Source organism: Agaricus bisporus (assembly GCF_000300575.1).
Source record: "Agaricus bisporus var. bisporus H97 unplaced genomic scaffold AGABI2scaffold_7, whole genome shotgun sequence".
Lineage (NCBI taxonomy): Eukaryota > Fungi > Basidiomycota > Agaricomycetes > Agaricales > Agaricaceae > Agaricus > Agaricus bisporus.
Genome location: NW_006267370.1, coordinates 1,467,158 through 1,488,584, shown reverse-complemented (window position 1 = coordinate 1,488,584; position 21,427 = coordinate 1,467,158). Strand labels below are relative to the sequence as shown.

The 21,427-nt window shown below is 46.5% G+C and overlaps 9 protein-coding genes across 9 annotated transcripts; 7 read left to right on the top strand and 2 right to left on the bottom strand.

The window, feature by feature from the left end:
- Positions 1–209: 209 nt before the first annotated feature.
- On the top strand, positions 210–1,079 carry AGABI2DRAFT_193890 (hypothetical protein). The gene is made up of 6 exons (XM_006462741.1): positions 210–252; positions 312–355; positions 402–441; positions 503–561; positions 618–751; positions 810–1,079. The coding sequence occupies exons 1-6, from the start codon at positions 242–244 to the stop codon at positions 942–944; spliced, it is 423 nt and encodes a 140-aa protein (XP_006462804.1). The 5' UTR covers positions 210–241; the 3' UTR covers positions 945–1,079.
- Positions 1,080–1,414: 335 nt separating this feature from the next.
- On the top strand, positions 1,415–2,342 carry AGABI2DRAFT_137445 (hypothetical protein). Its single transcript, XM_006462740.1, has 6 exons — positions 1,415–1,482; positions 1,535–1,578; positions 1,634–1,673; positions 1,742–1,809; positions 1,870–2,003; positions 2,083–2,342. Exons 1-6 carry the CDS (start codon positions 1,472–1,474, stop codon positions 2,215–2,217), a joined length of 432 nt encoding a protein of 143 aa, XP_006462803.1. The 5' UTR covers positions 1,415–1,471; the 3' UTR covers positions 2,218–2,342.
- A 788-nt stretch (positions 2,343–3,130) lies between these two features.
- Positions 3,131–4,915, top strand: AGABI2DRAFT_119642 (hypothetical protein; the record flags this gene model as incomplete). Its single annotated transcript, XM_006462739.1, has 11 exons — positions 3,131–3,265; positions 3,314–3,467; positions 3,520–3,584; positions 3,646–3,734; positions 3,789–3,891; positions 3,947–3,958; positions 4,009–4,105; positions 4,155–4,203; positions 4,259–4,375; positions 4,440–4,627; positions 4,680–4,915. 11 exons carry the CDS (start codon positions 3,131–3,133, stop codon positions 4,913–4,915), a joined length of 1,245 nt encoding a protein of 414 aa, XP_006462802.1.
- A 688-nt stretch (positions 4,916–5,603) lies between these two features.
- On the bottom strand, positions 5,604–6,267 carry AGABI2DRAFT_179418 (hypothetical protein; the record flags this gene model as incomplete). Its single annotated transcript, XM_006462738.1, has 5 exons — positions 6,220–6,267; positions 6,087–6,163; positions 5,742–5,824; positions 5,676–5,688; positions 5,604–5,639 (listed from the first exon to the last, which is right to left on the bottom strand). Exons 1-5 carry the CDS (start codon positions 6,221–6,223, stop codon positions 5,604–5,606), a joined length of 213 nt encoding a protein of 70 aa, XP_006462801.1. The 5' UTR covers positions 6,224–6,267.
- Positions 6,263–8,076, bottom strand: AGABI2DRAFT_186661 (hypothetical protein; the record flags this gene model as incomplete). Its single annotated transcript, XM_006462737.1, has 7 exons — positions 6,263–6,280; positions 6,921–7,053; positions 7,105–7,347; positions 7,407–7,571; positions 7,640–7,710; positions 7,838–7,951; positions 8,035–8,076. 7 exons carry the CDS (start codon positions 8,074–8,076, stop codon positions 6,263–6,265), a joined length of 786 nt encoding a protein of 261 aa, XP_006462800.1.
- Positions 8,077–8,655: 579 nt separating this feature from the next.
- On the top strand, positions 8,656–10,305 carry AGABI2DRAFT_179417 (hypothetical protein). The gene is made up of 5 exons (XM_006462736.1): positions 8,656–8,969; positions 9,028–9,314; positions 9,368–9,560; positions 9,629–9,961; positions 10,017–10,305. Exons 1-5 carry the CDS (start codon positions 8,691–8,693, stop codon positions 10,251–10,253), a joined length of 1,329 nt encoding a protein of 442 aa, XP_006462799.1. The 5' UTR covers positions 8,656–8,690; the 3' UTR covers positions 10,254–10,305.
- A 1,288-nt stretch (positions 10,306–11,593) lies between these two features.
- On the top strand, positions 11,594–15,212 carry AGABI2DRAFT_207430 (hypothetical protein; the record flags this gene model as incomplete). Its single annotated transcript, XM_006462735.1, has 2 exons — positions 11,594–11,672; positions 11,998–15,212. The coding sequence occupies 2 exons, from the start codon at positions 11,594–11,596 to the stop codon at positions 15,210–15,212; spliced, it is 3,294 nt and encodes a 1,097-aa protein (XP_006462798.1).
- A 189-nt stretch (positions 15,213–15,401) lies between these two features.
- Positions 15,402–17,342, top strand: AGABI2DRAFT_224431 (hypothetical protein). Its single transcript, XM_006462734.1, has 5 exons — positions 15,402–15,874; positions 15,935–16,074; positions 16,133–16,264; positions 16,314–16,400; positions 16,453–17,342. The coding sequence occupies exons 1-5, from the start codon at positions 15,500–15,502 to the stop codon at positions 17,321–17,323; spliced, it is 1,605 nt and encodes a 534-aa protein (XP_006462797.1). The 5' UTR covers positions 15,402–15,499; the 3' UTR covers positions 17,324–17,342.
- A 1,293-nt stretch (positions 17,343–18,635) lies between these two features.
- Positions 18,636–21,407, top strand: AGABI2DRAFT_193886 (hypothetical protein). Its single transcript, XM_006462733.1, has 17 exons — positions 18,636–18,868; positions 18,919–18,981; positions 19,033–19,067; positions 19,120–19,173; positions 19,241–19,269; positions 19,320–19,363; positions 19,417–19,485; positions 19,533–19,561; positions 19,618–19,793; positions 19,845–20,104; positions 20,160–20,221; positions 20,321–20,520; positions 20,576–20,608; positions 20,665–20,898; positions 20,947–20,979; positions 21,031–21,059; positions 21,116–21,407. Exons 1-17 carry the CDS (start codon positions 18,685–18,687, stop codon positions 21,262–21,264), a joined length of 1,683 nt encoding a protein of 560 aa, XP_006462796.1. The 5' UTR covers positions 18,636–18,684; the 3' UTR covers positions 21,265–21,407.
- Positions 21,408–21,427: the final 20 nt, after the last annotated feature.

Sequence of the window (21,427 nt, the reverse complement as noted above, 5' to 3'; positions counted from 1 at the left end):
TCTGGACCGGGTAATACAACATCACACGGCCGGCTCGACCGAGGGCTCTCCGCTTGAGCCTGCCTGGATTCTGTTGAACGCGGGTCCCTTTGTGAGAGGAAACCCGTTCGAAATTATGGAGGAAAAGCAAGACTTCATAGCTGTTGTGAATGTAATAATTTGATCCGCCTTGCCGAACGCTCGGCATATAAAGCCGTTACCTGCTTGGAAAGCAACATACACCATCACTCTGAACTTGATAATGGCTAGCAGGCGAGTACCCTCGCAGAGCGATCTCTTTCCTTTCTCAACTCGTCTCCTTTCCTTTCCAGGTTGTTCTTGACCGCGGATTGCCTCTTTTGCAAAATAATCAAAGGCAAGATTAATACAAGATTCCTTTCTAATGCTACAACTACGTATAGGAGACATTCCGAGCTTGAAGTTGATTGAAACAGAGTTCTCGTTCGTATATATATTAATCCACCTTTGAGCGCGTTTTCAACCTCACCCATCTCTCGCTTAGATACTCTTTCCTTGATATCAATCCCCTATCTAAAGGCCACGCGCTCATTATTCCAAAATGTGTGTTACCCACCTTGCAGATACATACCACAGAAAGCTAATGTCCAAATTTACAGATCACGGCGAAAAACTTACCGAAATTCCCGATGAATACTTAAATGACACTCTCCCCATCGCCAAGAAGATCGCCGTTGCCCAAGGTGTGAAAGAATACAATATTTTGCAAAACAATGGTGCATTGGCACATCAGGTAATAATGGTTCTCTTTCCCTTGAGTTGCATCACTCATCGTCGCATCATCATCTCAGGTAGTAGGCCATGTCCACTTCCACGTTATTCCGAAACCGTCCGCCGAGGAAGGACTCGGTATAGTGTGGAATCACACAACCCCTCCAAGTGAAGAATTGAAAAAGGTTTTCGAAGAGATTAAAAGCCGCCTCTAGAGTGTGTCTAAACACGGTTCGGTGAACAAGGAGTCGGAAAAACAATTCTTGAGAAAATTATGACTCAGGGAGACCTTGACTTGCTTAAATATTATCCAATCCATTATCTGAAAATGCCGGAGGCTTTCCAGAAAGCTGCTGGTTATAAGTGTCAAACTTGAACGTATTGTTAAGTGTTCAGTTACAACTTTGAAATCCTTACACGTTATCACATTTTCCGATTGAACAAAAGCAATTGCTTTCTGTTAGTCAGAAAGGTAAAGATTATTGAAGAAATACGTCTCATATCCTACTACTTCATATAGTTTACTGTACGCTGTTCCCTGATTAGCTGGAGCAGTAAGGACGGCTCCAACAGTAGAGAAACAATACTAATTGTGACGCTGGGTGCCGATCGGAACAAGAGTTTTGCCGTGGGACTCCAGGTGGGAGGCTACAAGAGGCTATCCTGAGGCTATCAAACGCAGATTTCCTTGCGCAATCGCGGTGTTCGAGGGTGTTCCTGCCCTACATACTAAGTAATGGCAATGGCCAATAGGCGAGTACCTTTGTATTGCCGTAGCCTATTTCTTCAATACTTTCCTTGCCAGACCGAGCCTGAATGCAGAGTGCCAATTCTGCAAAATAGTTAAAGGTGAGACTTATTAGGCCGGACACTTTCGAGTCGATTACAACGACATCATGTGTAGGAGACGTCCCGAGTTTCAAACTGATCGAAACGGAATACTCGTTCGTTTACAAGCCGATCTCTGATCATGACAAATGAATATTTACCAAGTTCATCCTTTTGGGCTTAGATGCTCAGTTCTCGTCGACGTTGGACGCTGGACGCTATCCAGAGGCCATGCGCTCATCATACCCAAATGTGCATTTCCCGCTCTGCAAGTACACCACACTTGAACAAATCTAATATCCGAGCTCTTAGTTCACGGTGAAAAACTTGCCGACATTCCCGATGAGTACTTGAATGACACTCTCACCATCGCCAAGAAGATCGCCATTGCTCAGGGTGTGGAGGACTATAATATATTGCAAAATAACGGCCCACTAGCGCATCAGGTAAGTTTAGACTGTTTAGTAATGGTTTTCTTGTTTTGAGCTACATCATTCATCGTCGCGCCATCACCGGCCACCTTAGGAAGTGAAACATGCCCACTTCCATGTTATTCCCAAACCGTCTACCGACGAAGGGCTCGGCATTCGGTGGAATTCTCTAACCCCTTCAAAGGAAGACTTGCAAATGGTTTTTGAAGAGATTATAGGCCGTCTTTAGATTCACCCAATGGTGTTTCTAATCCCAACTTGATTCTAGTTTATCATCTCAACCCGAAGAACGGAAAAACACTTTTCTGCGGGAATTGTCTAGCCTAATGCAATCGTCCTTGTGGCTCTCGAGTCTCGAATAGGTCAAATTTTGAGTGCTGCGGAGCCGGTAGGGTACTGCCGGTGAAGGTGCTTGGCGCCTAGACTGATGCCAGCTCGTAATAGCTGATTGCTCACTCTACCCAGTGGACCTTCTTTGTGAAGACGCTCGCCATTACCATTGATGTAGTTTCTGACAATCATGTCTCGAAACTCGAAACCCGTATCACTGAGCGAGAAAGACTTTTTTTCAGTGACCAATCTCTTACGTCGTTATCTAACATTTAATTTTAGACAGCAGGGTTGCTTCCGTTTTTTTCAGAGATTAGTGCCATCAATAAGTGCCATCAACCAGTTTTTCAAGTTCGAAGGCAGGGTAGTAATGATCCAAGGCCTCAAAAGTGGTATTGTGGGCTGCTTTGTGTTGTAATACTCGCAGAAATATCGTATGTCCTGCATTATGGCTTCCATGCCTTGAAGACCTGTGGTGTCGATTTGTCGATTTGATCAAAATATTCTTGTTCGGTTATCGGTATCGCAGCCAAGGAAACCTCTGAAGCCTAAGTGGTGAAGACAGGCCGTTACGATTTCAACCAACACTCTTCTTGAAGGTAACAAATGATAAGGTTGCGTAATGTATCAATCGAGCATCGAGATTAACGTCACCAACTTTTTCTTGCATTTATACTTAAACCTTCACCCTCTTTTCTATCCTCTCCAGAACTTGACGTTCCAAAACAACGCAGCGCGTTTGTATCCTCTCCCTGGCAGTGTTATACCCGGTTGTGAAAGGACTACTCGCTAAACTCCACACTCGTTGAACAATGGCATCTTCCTCAATTCCGGATACAAGAAGTATCCTCTCGGACAGAACGGTAAATGACGACGAGCAACCGCAGACAAAATTGCCCCGAGTAAGTGCGGTTGGTCGTCGAATACATGGTTGGTCATGGCAAGCAGTAAGTATTAATATTGCTATCGTGTTCGGTTGCCTAAAATTTTGATAGTTCCCAGTGGGCATGGGTACCAGTGCTGTCTACGTCGTCCTTTACGGCCTCAAAGACAGATCACCAATAGTCGCATCCATCGAAACTGTCTTCTATTTCCTGAACATGGCTCTCTTTCTGCTCAATATCACCACTCTCCTCCTGCAGGCGATCTGTTCGTCAGCTCAGTATTTCTCTTAAATAGTGTCGTCTAATTACCCGTTTAGTTTATCCTCGACAAGCGTACCGGCTTTTGACGGATCCTGTCAAAGGTATATTTGTACCCTTGGTCGTAAGTGGCTAGCCTTATTTTTTTTTATTGACCGCATAACATACTGACTCATCCAAATTAGGTACTTTCTTTTGCCACAATCATCATTGGAACTATAAATTACGCTGTCCCTAACCATGTCGGACCCAATGTCATATATGCTTTGTTCTGGTCGGTTTCTCTCTGGTGTAGTCTTTTTCTGTCCAACTAATGAATGCTATGAAGGATTTATGTCACTTTGGCGGTATTGACGTGTTTTCCGATGCTAATGATCTGGTTCAACAAACCTCATGATCTGACGCATTTCACGCCAGCCTATGCATTCTTGGTGAGCAATTATCGGTTCAATGCCGCTGGATATATTTTCTCACAGACGTACACAGATCTTTCCTCTGGTTGGCTTCTTTTTGCCGCTTCTTTGATACATTTACTTAATATCAGTCAGATGCTGGTTGGAGTTGTCGCTTTCAATACCCTCCGTGTCATACCACCCGAAGATAACAGAGCATTGGGCGTTTTACTCGTCGGCTATTTCTTCCAAGGTATGCTGATGAACGTGGCTACCACTTTTCATATTCACTTATATCTTAGGGCTTGGATTTTTCATGACCTTTTTCTACATCTGCATCTATATCATGAGGTATGTTTGCAGTGACAATAGCTCAGAGTAGCCGATCGACTCAACTCCTTTTCAGAATCATGATGACTGGTTTCTTGGAAGGACATCAAGCTAACGGAGCCTTCGTCGCTGCGGGACCTCCAGGATTCACTGCTTTGGCTTTAATAAAATTAGGACAATGTTCAATGGAAATGTGCGTCACGCTTTGATAGGAGAAATTTCTAATTCTGGACTAAGCTCTGGGATTTCTCATCTAGCCTCAAACATCAGAAGCTAGTGTCTCCTATGGCCGGCGAGATATGGTATGCATGCAGCGTTTTGGGCAGTCTGTTACTATTTGGCCTTGCGATATTTTTCTTTGTCTTTGGCGCACTTCCTTGGTGGTTCAAGGTTCACAAAGAGCTGAAGGATATCTTAGGATGTTGGGCATTGACCTTCCCGAATGGTATGGCATTCCCCCTCAGTTATTGATCTTTCCTTTCTGACAGAGACCTTAGTTGGTTGGATCGCTACACTGCGCGAACTCGGGAGGATATTCCGCATCCCAGGGTTTAGTGTCGTTCACACCATCTTCGCAATTATCATGTGCATCATCTGGGCCGTGCTATTTATCCTCACCATCGCTGCGTTCGTAAAGGGGGACATCTTTACGTCCATGCCCGAAGACGTCATCAAGGACTCTGTCCTTACAAGACATGAGAGCGAGGGAGGAGGGGCAGTCTCCCCTGTCTGATCCTTCCTCAAACTACTTCCCCCACTTGATTCTCTTTCCCTGCTCTTACTCCAAGTCTACTTAAGATACCTCCATCATAGCTGTTTTCATTGCATTTCAGGCAGTTTCTCAATCACATAATTGGACAGTATTTTCCTTCTCATTGTCATATCTTATCATGGTCTAATTACTCGCGTCATTAATTCAATTCCAATGGAGAGATGGATATAGATATATTTATGCTATAAGCAGTGTCAATATCATTCTCGTTGCTTGATCCGATAGTATAGGCATGTCATCGGAAATCAATTTTTACAAGGCACACATGATATGTCAAGCCAGGTCAAGCTAGGTTCACTCCCACACGAGCAGTGACAAGTCCCATCATTTCTAGTCGACACAGTTGTCGATGATACGTGTATTCTTCCAACCTATTTGCCATGACTTCGGCTACTAGCCCAAGTGAGGCGGAATTGCCAAACCATGCTGATGTCGCGGAAAGTCGACATTCAGTTCCGTTTCTTTTTGACCTCCACTGTACAGGTCGCAGTTCAAAACAGGTCTTCTCTTTTACTAATCCATATCGTAAAGCCCAAACATTCGAGCCATCTAAATAAAAGGACTCTTGTATATATAAAAGTGTACAAGTAATATATATGAATCAAGAAAGAAAGCTATAAAGAAATAGAATAAAGAGTATAGATAAGCGCTACAGTAATACTCCCCAGTACAAAATAACGGTTCCCTAGTAACTAAAATCATAAGCATAAAAGAAACTCACCTGATTAGCCGGGCTATAATCCAAATCAATCAGCAAACACATTCAAGCAATAAAAAGATGACTTACTTCTTGATAGATGATCCACTGTAACAAAGAAAAAGAGGAATGAATACCCAGAAGTCGAACTGGCGGACTGCCGAGTCATCCCCCTGTTTATCCGGTCAGCGACAAAACGGATTTAAAAGAGTCAGAAATGCGCACAGCTACCATACGCCAGCCCCGCTACAGCACCTCCCCGGAAATACCGTACGGAGGCGCCAAACAAAAATCTCCCTCGGTGGTAGGTGTGGTGGTCAAAGAAAACCGACACGACTGCTGCTTGTTGGGTTTAGGACATTTGGCCCATTGGGGTAAACTGTCAAAAGTCGCATTTAATCACTGATAAGAGGGAGAGCCAAGAGACAAACGCACGCATTGGTCGATGCCGACAAGAAAAGGTGAGGCCGCCGCTCGCTGGGGGTGGGCTTTGCCCGGGGGTATATTCGCAACTGTCGTTGAAAGCGCGTGAGCCAGTGTAAACTCAACAGTAATAAAAAGGGCGTACGCATTGGTCAACACCAAAAAGTGGGACCACCAATCACGAGCTTCTACCCATTGACGAGCATCTAACAGTCAAGTGATCAGAGTCAGTCGATAAGAAAATGTGCTTGAGAGAAAGAGGACATACTGCTCGACTGGGGAGCTCTAGCTCGATCACCGAAATCGAACATCAATCACATCGAAGCACTCATCGATGGGCATTACTGCGCCGTTGAGCGCCCGTGGTTAGTGAGAGTTCGAAAGAGAGGAATGGAGAACCAAAACGCCGCCACCGGAAGGTTTTTATAGGCATCCAGTGGTTGACTTTCCGCCCCCCGCATTATGTCTCTGACTGGAACTAAAACCAGTCAGCCACGCGGAAAGCAGTCAATTGGGACTCACAATAATGTGTTCAGCGTCATAGACTACGTAGTGAGTGGATCCAGCCACGCGAGGAAGATGTCTTGAGAGCGAAATGAATGTTGTCTTTCAGCTGATTACAATGAACCGCGGGCCCAAGGACGGGGCTTGCAAAATCATAAACAGAGTATTGAGACCAAGATGAATTGCATGCAGAACAGACGGAATTATCAGCCAAAACATGAGTGCGGCAGTTCTATATTCGAACAAGGGGCGAGCCCTCGTCCTCAACATCAGCATCCGATGACACATCCACCACTTTCCGCTCTCGGACTCCATAGGGCCCGCCGCCACTACGGGTAGCACGACTGGATTTCCAAAATCATCAATCCTGAGTTGACATGGTCTGAATATCCAAGCGATACATATAACAAGAAGGGTGGCTTGTACAACCCCAGCGGCGAGGAACGTGAGCGAACTCGTCCAATTCGTATCAGGTCTAAATCAGGCATGTCAACTTAAGCGGAAAGCCCAAAGGTCGTCAGCTCACCTTAACGCAAAGCCAAGAATCATAAGAAGAGCCCCAGGAGACTGCATACACATAGGAATACTCAGCAGCCCTACTACTTTATGCGTATAAGTATGAACCAATTGAGGTGCATATTGTATTGCCGCCAAAATGACAGACGTCACTGACAGAAAAGTTGCCCATGTTTGCGCTGAAGCCGGAAGAGGGACATCTGGAGCTAGCATGGGTACCGCTGTGAGTATGAGATACAGAGTCGTAATCGCGCTGAATACACCGCATTTCTAAATGAGCGATAATCTGCTTGCGAAACAGACAAGACGCACAAATGGCCTAAAGTTATCCAGGCATATAAGAGCGACGAACGCCATTCGAAGCTCTTTACGGGTGTCTTGATTTGCGTAGGGAAAATGCGAGCGTCGTTTGGCGCTTCAAGCTCAAATTGGACATACTTGCGATGTTCAGGGTAAAACTTCGTGTGGAGTATACAACTGCAAGAACGGCAGTCAGTCAGTGAAAATACTTTCAACGGGGCATGGTGTGTAACGTCCGAACATACATGAGTGTGAAGCAGAACCACTGGATAGATTTAAACGCGCCTGCCGTCACTTCGATACATCTTCCCCAACTCTATCAAAGACTCCGCTCAACACGCGGAATGGGACAAAGGAAAAAAGGACAAGCACGACGGCATGGCGCCACACTCCATTGCATATTGATCCTGCACATTCCATTCCACTCAACAGCACGATCGGACGCACAACACAAAGACTGACATATCCCACATTGCAGCCGCAGAAGATGTGCTTCCAAGCAACAAAAACAGCAGACTCAGCCCCTCTGAGGGTTTAGACGCGATTATCCAATAATGCTGCACGGAAACTATCAATGGCTTGGCCCACTCGACCTGTTGAACGACTTTGACTCACCAAAGGCGTATAAGAGATGAATAACCGGTGATGACGGTTCCTGATATGAAACTTGCGAGCCAGTCATGGCTCTGCGAAGATAAATGTCGGATATATATATAGAATAATGCAAAGTGCTTACCGTACTACACCCCGCAACAACCGTGCAGTCGAAGATAGAAATGCATTAGAGGTTCTTCTTTTTCTTTTACAATACGCTCGTGCTAAGCTTACACCCCAGTGAAAGACCGTTTGGCAGGAATTGAGCAAGCTGTGATATTCTGTGCAATTCGGAGAGAATTTTGAGCGGCTATTCTGTAGAATTGTTGAACCTTTTGCTGTGTATAGATAGTCGGCGATTCACAGAAATGAGCAGATCGGATCGGTTTTCGTCGGAGTTTGAAGCAGTAAGTATGCCAGTCGTGCCGTTGGTTTCTCCAGGCAAAGGCCGTTTCTCCAGGGTCGAAAGCTTGACTGCTCTATTTCTCCAGTGGGACCGAAGCCCTTCTATTCAGCGCTACAGCTACTTGTCGATATCGGAACCAACGTTCTTCGGCTTGTTTAGTTCTAGGAAAATGCCCAGTACACGGGTTCAAGTACACATGACATGCCAATTTGGTTCACTCCCACACAAGCACAAGTCCCATGATTTCTAGTCGACACAGTTGTCGATAATACGTCTATTCTTCCAACCTATCTACCATGACTTCAGCTACCTTCTCAAACGAGGCGGAGCTGCCAAACTACGCTGATGTCGCTGGAAGCTCACGTTCAATTCCATATCTTTCTGAATCTCCACCCGAGTCACAGTTCAAAACGGGTCTTCAGGACGAGAAAGGATATGCCTGGTTGACGCTTCAAATGAACAGCCGTTCTCCTACAACTGCAAGTGCGCCATCTTTCATGGAGGGTGATAGCATTACTGGGGTTGTGCATTTGGATGCCGAAAAGACAGATTCGGTGAAAGCGGTCTATATTGAGGTACGAAAGAAGTATTTCTAAAACTCAATCAACGATTTTATTGTAATTTATTGTAAAGGTTCTGGCTACGACCACCACAGTTGGCCAAGAGCCGGAAAGATTCTTGGCGTTGAAGGAAACGTTATGGTCAACTGAGAAGGCAACAAAGGCCTCTGCAAAACTGATGGGTAAACACGATTGGCCATTTCAATTCACACTACCAAAGGAAGTAGAGGTGACTGGGCCTCGCGGAAAAAAAGGCTTCTATCAGCTTCCCCCAAGTTTCTCTGAACGGGCGAGTCCTGCGTATTTGGACTATAAAATAGTGGTAACGGTCAAGCGAGGAATGTTGAAGGTAAACCAGAAGTAAGTCAGGAAAACTTGAAAAGGCGATTAGAGTCCACTTATAATTCGTACAGGTTAACGACGACTATGCTCTATCAGCCTCTAACCGTGCCGGCTTCTGCTCCGACGTCGCTTCGAACATTGGCTTATACCGAAGGGAAACCCATACCCGGTCCGAAGCTAGACCCAGAAGGATGGAAAGTGCTACAGAAACGCCCTGTAGAAGGTGTACTTTTTGGTGAAAGGGATGTAGAGATAAATGTTCAGGTGGGTAAAAGACCACGGCAGATAGTCGCCTCCAAATTCTCGTAAATCTAAGCCAAAAATTTCGATAGCTATCACTCGCAACACCAGTCCAATATGCCCTGGGTTCTCCGATTCCTCTGCATCTGATATTGGAGTCCGAAGATTCCCAAGCGCTGGACCTTCTCAGTAGTCCGACAGCGATACAAGTTGCATTGACCAGAGCTATAACAATAGGCAGCGAAGCAGCGTCCGAGGACCCAGAAAGGAGGACAAACAACTATATTACCACAGTTGAAAGTAAGGCTTATTTCTGGAGTGCACAAGAGTTAGGCGAGGGTCCGAATCGTAGAGTCTTGCAGGGAGAAATCGACTTGGAGATGAAGACCAAACCGACATTTATTTTCCCTGGGCTTTCGATCGAAGTAAGTGTCTCCGTTTGCCAAAGAGGGACTAGTGGTATTGAATTTCTTCATGCAGTATTTGGTAAATTTCGAAGGATTTGAGGCCACCGGTTGGCAAGCCAAATCACACGACTCGAGGGCCAAGGGACCATTGTTTACAGCGGAAGTTAAGATAACTTCGAGACAGCTGGCCGGTCTTTCAATGCGATCAAATGCGCCACCTGGGTATCAAAGGCCAGTAGTCGATTACAACAAATCGCTTGGATATTTGGAGAATGGAAATCAGCGCTTCGTGCATTATGGACACAGATAGCCAGATACATACAATGTACATTACGAAGGGCTGCTGCTGCGATAATCTTCTCTATGTATTATTTTCACCTCCTATGTAGAGATATCTGGGGGGCGCCAAGTTGATATATGTCACAATAGTATCTTACTGCTACGCTCCGATTACGAGTCTATGCATGAAGAATTTAGTTCAAGCAGTCGTTTCATCTGGACAAGTCGCCAATTTCATCTGACACCAACTAGTGAACCCGACAGCAGCTCGAATCTATTTCGGTTATAAAGAAAGCTACAATGAATCGGTTGAACATAATCATTCCTTTATGGTGCTTTGGTATAATTTCCCCCTCAATGTCAATGTTCATGGGACTGAAAGCCGAGGGCCGTTCCTTTCTTCCGACCAAGAATTATAGGCCGGCTCAGGGACTACCGAGTTACCAACAACATTTCTCCCTAGTCGGGTCCCATAGGCTGAACGAGGGTATAAGGGCCGCCGATTGTGTCATGGCTCTCCTCGGGAGCGAACGTGGGGGATAAGAGATGCGAGAACTGGGGAGTTCGGTTGACCGGGTCTCCGGCTTCCCCTCGGAGGGCCGTGCATTTACGATGGATTGCTTGGCCTCTAAAGCGAAGATGGTAAGGGTGGTATAGATGACGAAAAGAAACAAGGTTGATTCACCATCGAAAGTGGGGTCATTGCCGACAGCCAGGAGGAAGCTTTGAGCATTCTCAGGTAAGTCTGAAAGGGAGGTGGTGAGTGTGAGGACAAAAAAATCAGTAAATGGCTCACCAGAAGTCACCAGAGAGTGTCGATAGTGGGTAGACGAGAGGGATTCAGAAAGACCTCAGCGAAACAAAATCCGCAATACAGGAACCAGTTGCCATTTCTTCTCTTATTGACCGTTCCAGTGCTTGATAATACTTGACTTGCGATGATTTCCGCGTTAGAGTAGCCTGAGAGTAAAAAATGAGAAAAGAAGGTTCTGGCAGGGATGACGTAATCCCTAACATCTCTTTTCGTCGTTTTCGACATGCAATGATTTTACTTTTTCAATGTCTGCAAATCGTCAGCCCCTCATCGGTTCTGTTCTCGAGCGAAAACGCAATGGCGCGGCTCCGCCCCCAAGACCAATAGACTCACATCAACAGGGGTTTCCTTTAGCCAAGCATAGGTCGAAGAGCACCTTCGGCCGGAGTAGAGAGTTGGCTCGGGACACAAGTTCCACAGCAAAAGAAAAACACCCGCTGGCTCCGCCCATTATCGTCTCGAGTCCAACGAGTGCTGGAGATATTAAGTCTGCCAAGCCTGTCGTCGATGATTGGAGAGAGCAGATGAGTGCGGAGAACGAGATGCGGGTGGCTACTATGAATGATGAAGCACGCGAGGAAGAGAAACAAGAAATCCTAAAGCGTTTTGGGGCCGATATTGGGGATATATTAATGCGTGCTCGTCGGGCTCGGGAGACGAACACTACCCAAGACCGACGGCCGACCGAAGGCGTCAATACAGCGATGTCCTTCCTTCCACAACCATTGAAAGATTTGCCTGAAGGTATACTCATCATAATGGACAGCATTCCTCATTTAGTCTGAATTTCTACCCCCAGTGCCAATCACCGAAGATGAGCCTTCTCCCTCGAGACTCAGCGGACGCGGTATGTGCAACGGATCTAATTTACCCCATTTCACATAGCTAAGCATTACAATGATAGGGTTTTCACCACCTCCGGCACTTTCTCGTCCAAATTCCAGACCTTCCAGTCGATCAGATCGCAAACTACGCTTCGCCGGGCTGAATCCGAACGATGTGTACGTTTATGAATCCGCTCCTTCCTCTCCCAAGAAGCGACCACTGGCTCTCCCGCCTGCCTTAAATGATGGAACGGCACTTTCTCTTGGTCAGTTCCAGGGTGATATAGTACCACGGGCAAATGTATCTGATCACGAGTCAACGCTTAAGCGACCTGGGCCTGCTAAAGAGGGTGTTATTGACGAGCCTGAAATAGGCACAGCAGAACATATTCGCCGGCGATATTTTCCAAACGCTCCCGTTAATGATCCGAATCTGGCCTGGATGCAAGCAGAAACCCTTTCCGAGCCTTCACATCATCCCAAAAGCCTTCGCTTTGATCTTCATGGCAACGTCATACCACTGTCAATTGGAAGAACTTTACCGAGTCATCTTGGCCTTCATCATCATGCGGAAGGTTCGGTAGCCGGTTATACTTTGGACGATATCTTTCTATTATCGAGATCCACTGTACCCGCACAACGCGCGACGATGTTGGGCGTCTTGGCCAGGATTGTTGTCAACCTTGGCAAGGCAAAGAGAGGCGAGCTTTCAGATCTAGGTGAAATATTGCCTCAAGCGGAGGGAATTCGGAAGCGTGTAATGGCTGCTGGTGTAGAAGCCATGAATGAACGAGGTGGTGTCGGCGCTAGGGCTATTGAGGTTGTCTGGGCTTCTATCGTTGGTTGGGACGAGGACGTTTCTGTCCTCGAGGGTGTTGAACTACAACAGGATCCCGAAACAGTCATCGCATCTCTCCAACTCGACTTTTTCCTCCAGCAGGTGACGACATTATTGCAACAAGGCGATATTCCACCAGAGTCCTTGAATCAATTGCTTGCTGTTTTACAACGACTGGGACAACAAAGCAACAAAATTGCGGATGCCCTCGTTCAAACACCACAACTTCTAACTGCAGTTCTCCATACATTTTTGCTTACGCCCATTCCTCCGGGGAAAGATGGACCTTTACCAGAACCAGCCGCATTACAACTCCTTATCACGCTGATATCTGCTTCGCGAACCAATGCCCAAAGTATCACAGAAGTTACGGACAGTCTCCTCCGATTCATCACACCTCTTCCACCTTCGTCGCTCTTCCCGCCTGCTCTCGCATCCGGTCTTCTCGTACTCACGTTGCGACTTTACGCGGCACTCGCATCTTACGGTTTATATGCGAACATTACAACTACAGCGATGGAGCCTTTCTCTCAGCTCGGCCGATATGCCCTCTCGCTTGCATGTAGCTCTCAAAAGGTTCAAGTTGCATGGCTGAACTTGTTACGCATCTGGATGGTATGCGCCGTCGATCCACATAGGACAACACCTGATCACGATATCTTGTGGAGTCAAATTGTTGGCTGGGGTTGGAAAGACGATGTCGCTCGATTTTCCACTGGGTTGGACAGTCGACAGGAAAATTTTACGTTGTGGAGAATGATATGGAGGGTGCAGGCGCAATGGTTGGAGGGGAGCAAAGTGAATAGCGTCAGAGGAGGTGAAGTTGAGAGGACGGAGCTAATGGACGACATCAGAGATGGTTTCCTGAGCGGGACGGAGAGACAGGTAGTTATTGCAGCCATTGATGGCTTCCGGAAAGAAATGCGTGTCGAGAACACCACGAGGAACTTGGAACGTGTTGCCTTCTACGCGGGAATTTTAGATTCTGCGATCCGCCTGTGGCTGGCGTGCTTGCCACCTCATCTGGTTGGGCAACTCTCTTCGCCACCTTTTGATCTCCCATTCCCTCTGATTTCTGAAGCTTGTGCCGAGCTAGTTGTGCATCCCCTCTGGGACTGTGTCTCCTCCAAGGAGGTAGACATGCGAAACTATGTTCATGCCCGACAGCTCTCTGGATTGCTCATCGCTTACCTGTCGTTATCGAGAAGACTTCCTGGAATACCAGAGGAGCTGTGGCTTGCCCAGGCATTCTCAATTATTGGTCGGTTATTACCAGGTGACGAACATGACGCCGTGGGCATCATCAATGAAATTTCAAGCCTTGTCACCTCAGATTGGGTAAACCAAAGGCAGATCTTTACTCCAACGGTCATCTGGGAGAAGGGTGGATTGTCGATCCTCAGACCATTCTTTTTACATACGATCCGACCGAAGAAGAAAAGCCGAATTGCACCACTTCTCGTTACTCCCAGGTCTATTGCCACGTCCTCGACGCTTCGGCTACCGATGGTTTCGCAACGCAGGAGCTTTGGCCTCCCGCTACATTCTGATTGGACGTTAACTCCCCTGAACCACCTCTTGCGGTCTGCCGAATCCCAGGTCTTTAAGAGTTTACCTGCAGAATGGGATTCATCCGAACTAGAGGTCACGAGAGCCACTTTGTTCTTAAGCAACTTTGCTCGGGACGTCCTCACGCGTTTCTCGCTCCGGCGGTTTGCACTTTCAAGGGAAGAAGCTGTTTTCGGGTGTATGAGGGTTTTCATGTTGGAACACGAACAACCAGCCAACGATTCTTCTGTGGAGGTGTTTAGGGATCCTGTGGTTGAGAAATTGATGAATCAAATGCTGGGACCATATTCGTACTCGGCATCACACCAGCCATACGCAGAAGCTCCGCATCTGGAAGAGGTCGCTGCCAGGTTCCTTGGAGTGTCGACTCCCTTCTTCCAGTTCTATACTGACTTTGTGGCCCTTTATGATGCGATATCATTCTCTAATCCCACATTCGCCAAATTGCTCCTTCCACCGACCTCTATGCGCTGTGCAATCGATTATCGTAAACATTTGTGGGGTGACTTTAGTCATATACTCAAAACCATCACGACACCATGCGAAGAGACCTTGTCCAGTGATCTCAAGGAATACTTGTACCCGATCGAAGACGACCCACAACTAATAGGCACTTTTTTGCAAGTCCTATTGAAGGAACCTTTACAGGGCATGTGTCGGTTTGTTGCAGTGCACCATATCGCGTCCAGCATTTGGCCCGACCTGCGCGATGAAAACTCATCAAATGAGACGAGGGCGGAGAAGTTAATCAAGGCAGTGGCGACTCAGGGGAGCATTGAAGTTGTAAAGGAAGTTACTACCTATTGGCAGACGTCCCTTGGAGCGACTTGTTTACCTCCTGAATGCTTTGAGCGCGGTAGTGCAGTTGCGAGTGCTAGGTTCGGTTGGATTACGAAATTGGGAGATGAAGCAGTGACAGAGCGACTTAGGGGACTTTTGACTTAAACTACGAACTTGTTTAAATGTAATGTAGCATAGGTACTTATGTGCAATGAATGTAATTGCTGGATTGTAGGATTACTGATCTGCTTATTTTAATCTAGACTGTTGGGGAATCACGAAATCAGTGAGTAATCATGAGCTTGAAATAATTCAATCAATTCAATCAGACATTCGCCATACTTATGCAGAGCTGTGTAAGCATCCTTGCTCACGATTCCTACGACGAAGACTGCGCCGTTGTCTCCGATAAGCAAACAACTTAAGCAGAGAACACTCCTTTTCTTCGGACGATGACTGGATTCGACTTCGCGGCCTGGCCCCCAACCTTGACCGAAGCTCAACTCGAAGAGCTTTCAGTGTACGCCACTACGTACGCCTTGTCGCATGGTCTTCTTTACTTGCCTCCAGCACCCTCATTGCCCAAAGTTCCTACTGCGGCTATCCATGCCCCACTAGCATTGTTCCCGTCGCCCCTCCCAAGGAAACTCTTCGAACAAGCCACGAGGTTGCAGAGGATCTATAACGTATTGTACAGCCGCGTCGCCTTGGATGATGAATTTTTGGACCAAGTGATGGGCGTTGAAACTGGCGTAGGAAAAGTGGATGATTTCATTGGTCAGTTATGGAGAGGTTGGAAAGCTTTGAGAGATGAGGGGGTTGATCAGGTGTGTATGCCATTTATCATCCGCTTATGACTTTTCGTTGAACGATATTCATGTTGAAAGTCACTTCATCTTGGAATATTCAGATCTGACTACTTGTTACATTCGCCGAATGGAGAGGCTCCGGAATTGAAGCAAGTCGAGTTCAATACTATCTCATCCTCCTTTGGCCCATTATCGCAGCGCGTTTCTGAATTGCATAGGTAGGTCTGGCTCGTTCCATCCGCCTTTGAAATCCAGTAATCTAATGGGATCATGAAGATATCTTCTGAGCACTACCGGATACTTTAACACATCTCCATACTTGAGCCTGGAGAATCTCCCTCCTAATCAAACCATCTCTGGTGTCGCTGCCGGATTAGCTGCCGCTCACTCCGCATATTCTGCCTCAACGTAATGATTATTGGCTCTCCTACATTTTTTTGCACTCAGAAATTATCAGATCTAATGCTCGTATTCTTGTCGTCGCGCAGGATAATGAGCGAAATGTGTTCGATCAGAGATGGCTTGAATACGAACTGTTGAATAAGTGAGTTCAAAAACGTGTTCCTAAGTCATCTGTTACTGACTCTTTTTGAAAGGCATTCGATTCGAATGATTAGACGGACTTTGACTCAACTTCAGAAAGTCGCCAAAGTTGATTCTACAACTAGAAAACTTTTTATTGACGTGCCTAAGGATCTGGAAGCGTCCGGCTCGATCGAAATCTCTGTTGTATATTTCCGCGCAGGATATACCCCGCACGACTTCCCGACGCCCGCATATTACGCTACTCGTTTCTTACTTGAGCGATCTACTGCCATTAAGTGTCCCTCACTCGCACTACAATTGGCTGGCGGAAAGAAAGTGCAGGAGGTCCTTACGCAGGCTGGCGTATTAGAAAAATTCCTTGCAGATAGCAAAAAATACCACGAGGTGTTCAGCAAGGAAGAAATACGAGAGCTGAGGGACAGCTTCATGGCGATGTGGGGACTTGACGTGGGTGAAGACTTGCTGATGCCTGATGGGCAGGCTATACAAGCCGGGAAGGAGAATTTTGGTGTACAAAAAGCGCGAGAGGAGGCTCAAGCCTTGGTTCTCAAGCCACAGCGTGAGGGGGGCGGAAATAACGTTTATAAACAGGATATACCCGCATTCCTGCACACATTGCCGCCACAGGAACGTCAGGCATGGATTGCGATGCAGCTGATTGTCACACCTGCAGATGTAGGAAACTATTTAATTCGGGCTGGGAGCACCACTGGGTCTTCTGATGTTCAGGCGCCGGTAAGGACCAACGTTATCAGTGAATTGGGCATATTTGGATGGTCGATATTTGGCAAAGAGGGAGGTCATAGCCATGTGAAGGAAGATACCATGGGGTGGCTTGTAAGGACAAAAGGTACGGATAGTAACGAAGGGGGCGTTGCAACCGGATTTTCAGTACTGGATTCTTTACTGTTGGTAGATTGAAATGAAATGCGTTTCCATCTCGACCGCGCTGTCTAATGAATGAGAGGTTGCTTGATAAGACAGGTAGAGACACAAGAAACTGTTTGCAATCCTTCTGGTATGTGTCGCACTGAATCCTATAAGTTGCGTTGCTTTGGCAATTGACAAGTGATTGCCAAAGGACTTTCGGAGGAATCATTTCGTTTGTAGGATTGGTCGGGTGTAGTTCCAGTCAGTCGTCATAGTACTCATTCACATTCCCTCTTCTTGAGGATCTTGCTTCATACTTACATACACTGTCAATGTCGCCTCTGCTCGTATTTGGCTCATTAGCGAGAGCTATTTATCGATCTGTCTGTCTTTCTAAACTCTATTAATCACTTCTAAGTAAAAGTGCGTTATCTGTCACCGGTCCGACACCTTTGCGTGCTGTTGTCCTCGGGCTGCGGGCGGGGGGCAACCCGCGGGACGATACAGCAATAAACTGCTCGGATGTTGTTTGATACCGAACTCTTCTTTCGATTTGGCGCCCTATCCAATGATCCCTAACTTGCCTCGAGCCCAAGGTTCTCATACATGTCATCAGACCGTCCCGTCACTTCTAAGTTATACGAGTCCTTAGGCCTTAAGCTTAAGATTCGACCTTTATCCTGGGGCCGTTTAGTCCCTTTGAGGTAATAAGTGTGTTTGAGTATTTGTTCCCGTTGTGTTTTTCTCTTTGCAAACATCGCCCGCCCCTAAATAGCATCGAAACAGTGCATACGATGTATAACCGGTCCTTTTCGACTATTCATCCCAAACTTGTTTTACGGGCTACAAGAAAACTAGCGCGAGGCCAATATGAAGACCGCGTGTCACCGGGACTTGAACAGGGTTTGAATATCTATCGGACTTGATTGCGATGAATGGAAATGACGTGAACAGTATGGACTAACTTCCGATGGTGGTCACACGCCGAGCAGAGGAAGCACGAACATATGACGTCCTTCGAAAGAAATACGGGAATGGCAGATACTTATTATAGACCGGCTGATTAAAGGTAGCCCGCCCCATAGCGACCCTGGCCCAAGTCTGCCTACGCACAATCAGATTGTTCGTCGATTATACCGGTTCCGACGAAATATGACGGGTGCCGTTTAGGGTTTTCACGACTATCAATTGCACGGAAGACTGGGCTCAGAAAATCTCTCTAATTTTGACTGCTTATCGCCGGAAACGATTCCCAAATCTAATCTTCTCTCAACTCGTGTTCTTGGGAAGCGAAGAGCTCTCACTCCGCCTCGGTATGGACAGGCGCCTTGTGAAGGCAATCACTTTCATTGTCCCACCCACGCATCACGTATGCAGGGGAGTGTCAGCAGTTTCCAACCGCATCAGCGTACATGACACAGAATCCCGCTTATAAGGACGCATGGTTCACACCTTTTTCTCGCCTAATGCTTCTCACCATCCTCATACAAGCAGCTATAGTCTATACCTCCTGCCGACTCATATGGCGAGTGATCAGGCAGTCCAGATCCCCGCTCGCCAACCTTGCTGGACCCCCGTCCCCGTCCTGGTTGTTTGGTGCGCTCATGCTTGTGAGAATTGTGCGATTGTTGATCGTTGAATGGCAGGTAATGTCCCTCAATTATTCAACTCGAATGGGTGGGACTTCCACTATGGCATCCTCAAAAGCTGTATGTATCGGCTCTTGTCCCGTAAACGTGAGCTGAACGCTTCCCACTTAGACGGCACCGCTATGACAATCCAGGGTGCACTAGGAGTATGCCAAAGTTTGATGGCGCCGTGGTCGCACGACTCACTCTGCCGGACAGGAACGATTGTTTCTAACTTGCGACCCCAAAGCCCTCCACCATATTCTCGTCAAAGTATGTATTGCTTTTTTGTCGTTTTTCGTTTTGCCTCTGAGTCTGATTTATATACACATAACGACAGGATCAGCTCATCTACGAACCGTTCGTCAGGTAACAGCATTTCTTTAATGGCTTCATACACCTCTAACGATGCCTCACAGCCGCGGCTCCGTCTTCTTCGGCAAAGGTTTGCTCTCAACACTGGGTGCGAGTTGCAGAACAGGTTTATAAATTTGGTTTAATCGAACAATCCATTAGGTGAACAGCACAAAAGGCAAAGAAAGATGCTGAATCCTGTCTTCTCGATCAATCATATGCGGGAAATGAGTAAGTGATCCTGTTTTGTTAAAACCTTCTCCTCATGGGTTTGTTAGTTCCTCTCTTCTACGAGGTCACGAATAGAGTATGTCGCTTCTCGATCAGGCGGCGTAAATCTATAACACGTTCAACCTATAATAGTTGCGTTCGGTATTGAAGAAGAAGCTCGATAAAGGGTCTCAAGAAATTGATATATTGCACTGGTCCGGTCGCACGGCACTGGAGCTCATCGGCCAGGGTGGAATGGGCTACTCGTTTGATTCACTAACTGATGATCATGACTATCACCCTTACAGAACAGCAGTTAAGAATTTTGTGTATGCGCTCCTTAATTTCTCATTCTTAATACACTGACTGTCTTCTTGCAGGCCCTTAATTACTGGACCGCTGTTCTTCTTTATTGGCCAGTTCATCTTCCCTTTGGCAGAAAAATTCGATTTCCCTCGTGTCAAGAGATTCATTGCGCAACTTATTCCCTTGCAGCGTTCTCGGAACCTCATGCACGTTCTTGACGTCATGTATCAAACCTCCCTTGATATCATCAAAGAGAAGAAGAAGGCATTAATGAGTTCTGACCCTGCGGTTGTTGCGGAGATGGCAAGTAAGAAGGATATTATAAGTATCCTGAGTGCGTATCATTTGAATTACCCTATTTACAACCTTCTGACTTTGTCATTTGTCAGTGAGAGCCAACATGCTAGCGTCTGAGGAAGATCGGTTAACCGACGAAGAGGTTATTGGTCAAGTGAGCGAGTTTCACCCCCATTTTTTCATATTTAATCTTTATCTCTAGGTTTCGTAAGTGACCTTCAAACTAGTACATTACCGGTGGTTTTAATTTCTGGTCAGGACACTCGTCTTCGCTGGAATGGATACAACTTCGTCCGCTTTAGCTCGCATCCTTTGGCTCCTCGCTCAACATCCGGAAGTTCAAGAAAAGCTGCGAGGGGAAATCAGAGAGGCTCAAAATAATGGCCAATTGAGCTATGATCAACTCGTTTCCCTCCCGTATCTCGATGCAGTCTGTCGCGAAACCTTAAGGGTGTAGGTGCTATTCATTGAACGATCCGTTCAAACTTCCAACGATTGAATTTTTCAGTTACCCACCTGTCAATCTCGCAGCGACGAGGACGTGCGTACTTCCTTTATTATATTTATTTCGAGCTAGCCAACAATTTTCCTCGCTAGGGTTCGCAAAGACACTGTCCTTCCTTTTTCCAAGCCTGTGTTGGACTCGGCTGGAAAGGAGGTTACTGAAGTCTTTCTCCGAAATGGAACCAACGTCATCATCTCGGTTCTTGGCGCAAACACTAACCCAGACATCTGGGGTCCAGATTCTTATGAGTGGAAGCCCGAAAGATGGCAATCCCCACTTCCTGAGAGTGTACCAGACGCACACATGCCAGGCGTATATTCACATGTGTATGTAGTATCGCATTTCGGAACCAATTCGCCTCTAAGATCTTGTAGCATGACGTTTTTGGGCGGTGGCCGTGCTTGCCTGTAGGTCCATTATACTCTGAGCTGTTCACAAACTTATGGCCTTGATATTAGCGGATTCAAGTTTTCGCAACTCGAAATGAGTAAGTTTGCCTTTCGCAAATGCGTAGAATTTCTTCACATTTCTTTGTCATGACAGAAGTCGTACTTTCCGTTTTATTGGCTTCCTTCCGGTTTTCCGATTCCAAGCCTGTAGTCTGGAAGATGTCCAATATCGCTACTCCCGCGGTTGAGGGTGGCGATGGGGAAAGTCGGGAACTACCTCTTCTCATGAGCTTGGTTGATTGACGTAATAACTTTGAGTCCTTTGAGAATGTTCGACGTTGTCTGTGCATTGTTTTGATTGTGACTTCGCTTTGTTGAATACGAAAGCATTAAATATTTGTAGCTGAAGCGGACACTCTTTGAAAGAAAGAAATTTGACAAGCAAAGAAAGTGTTCGAGTTCTGGA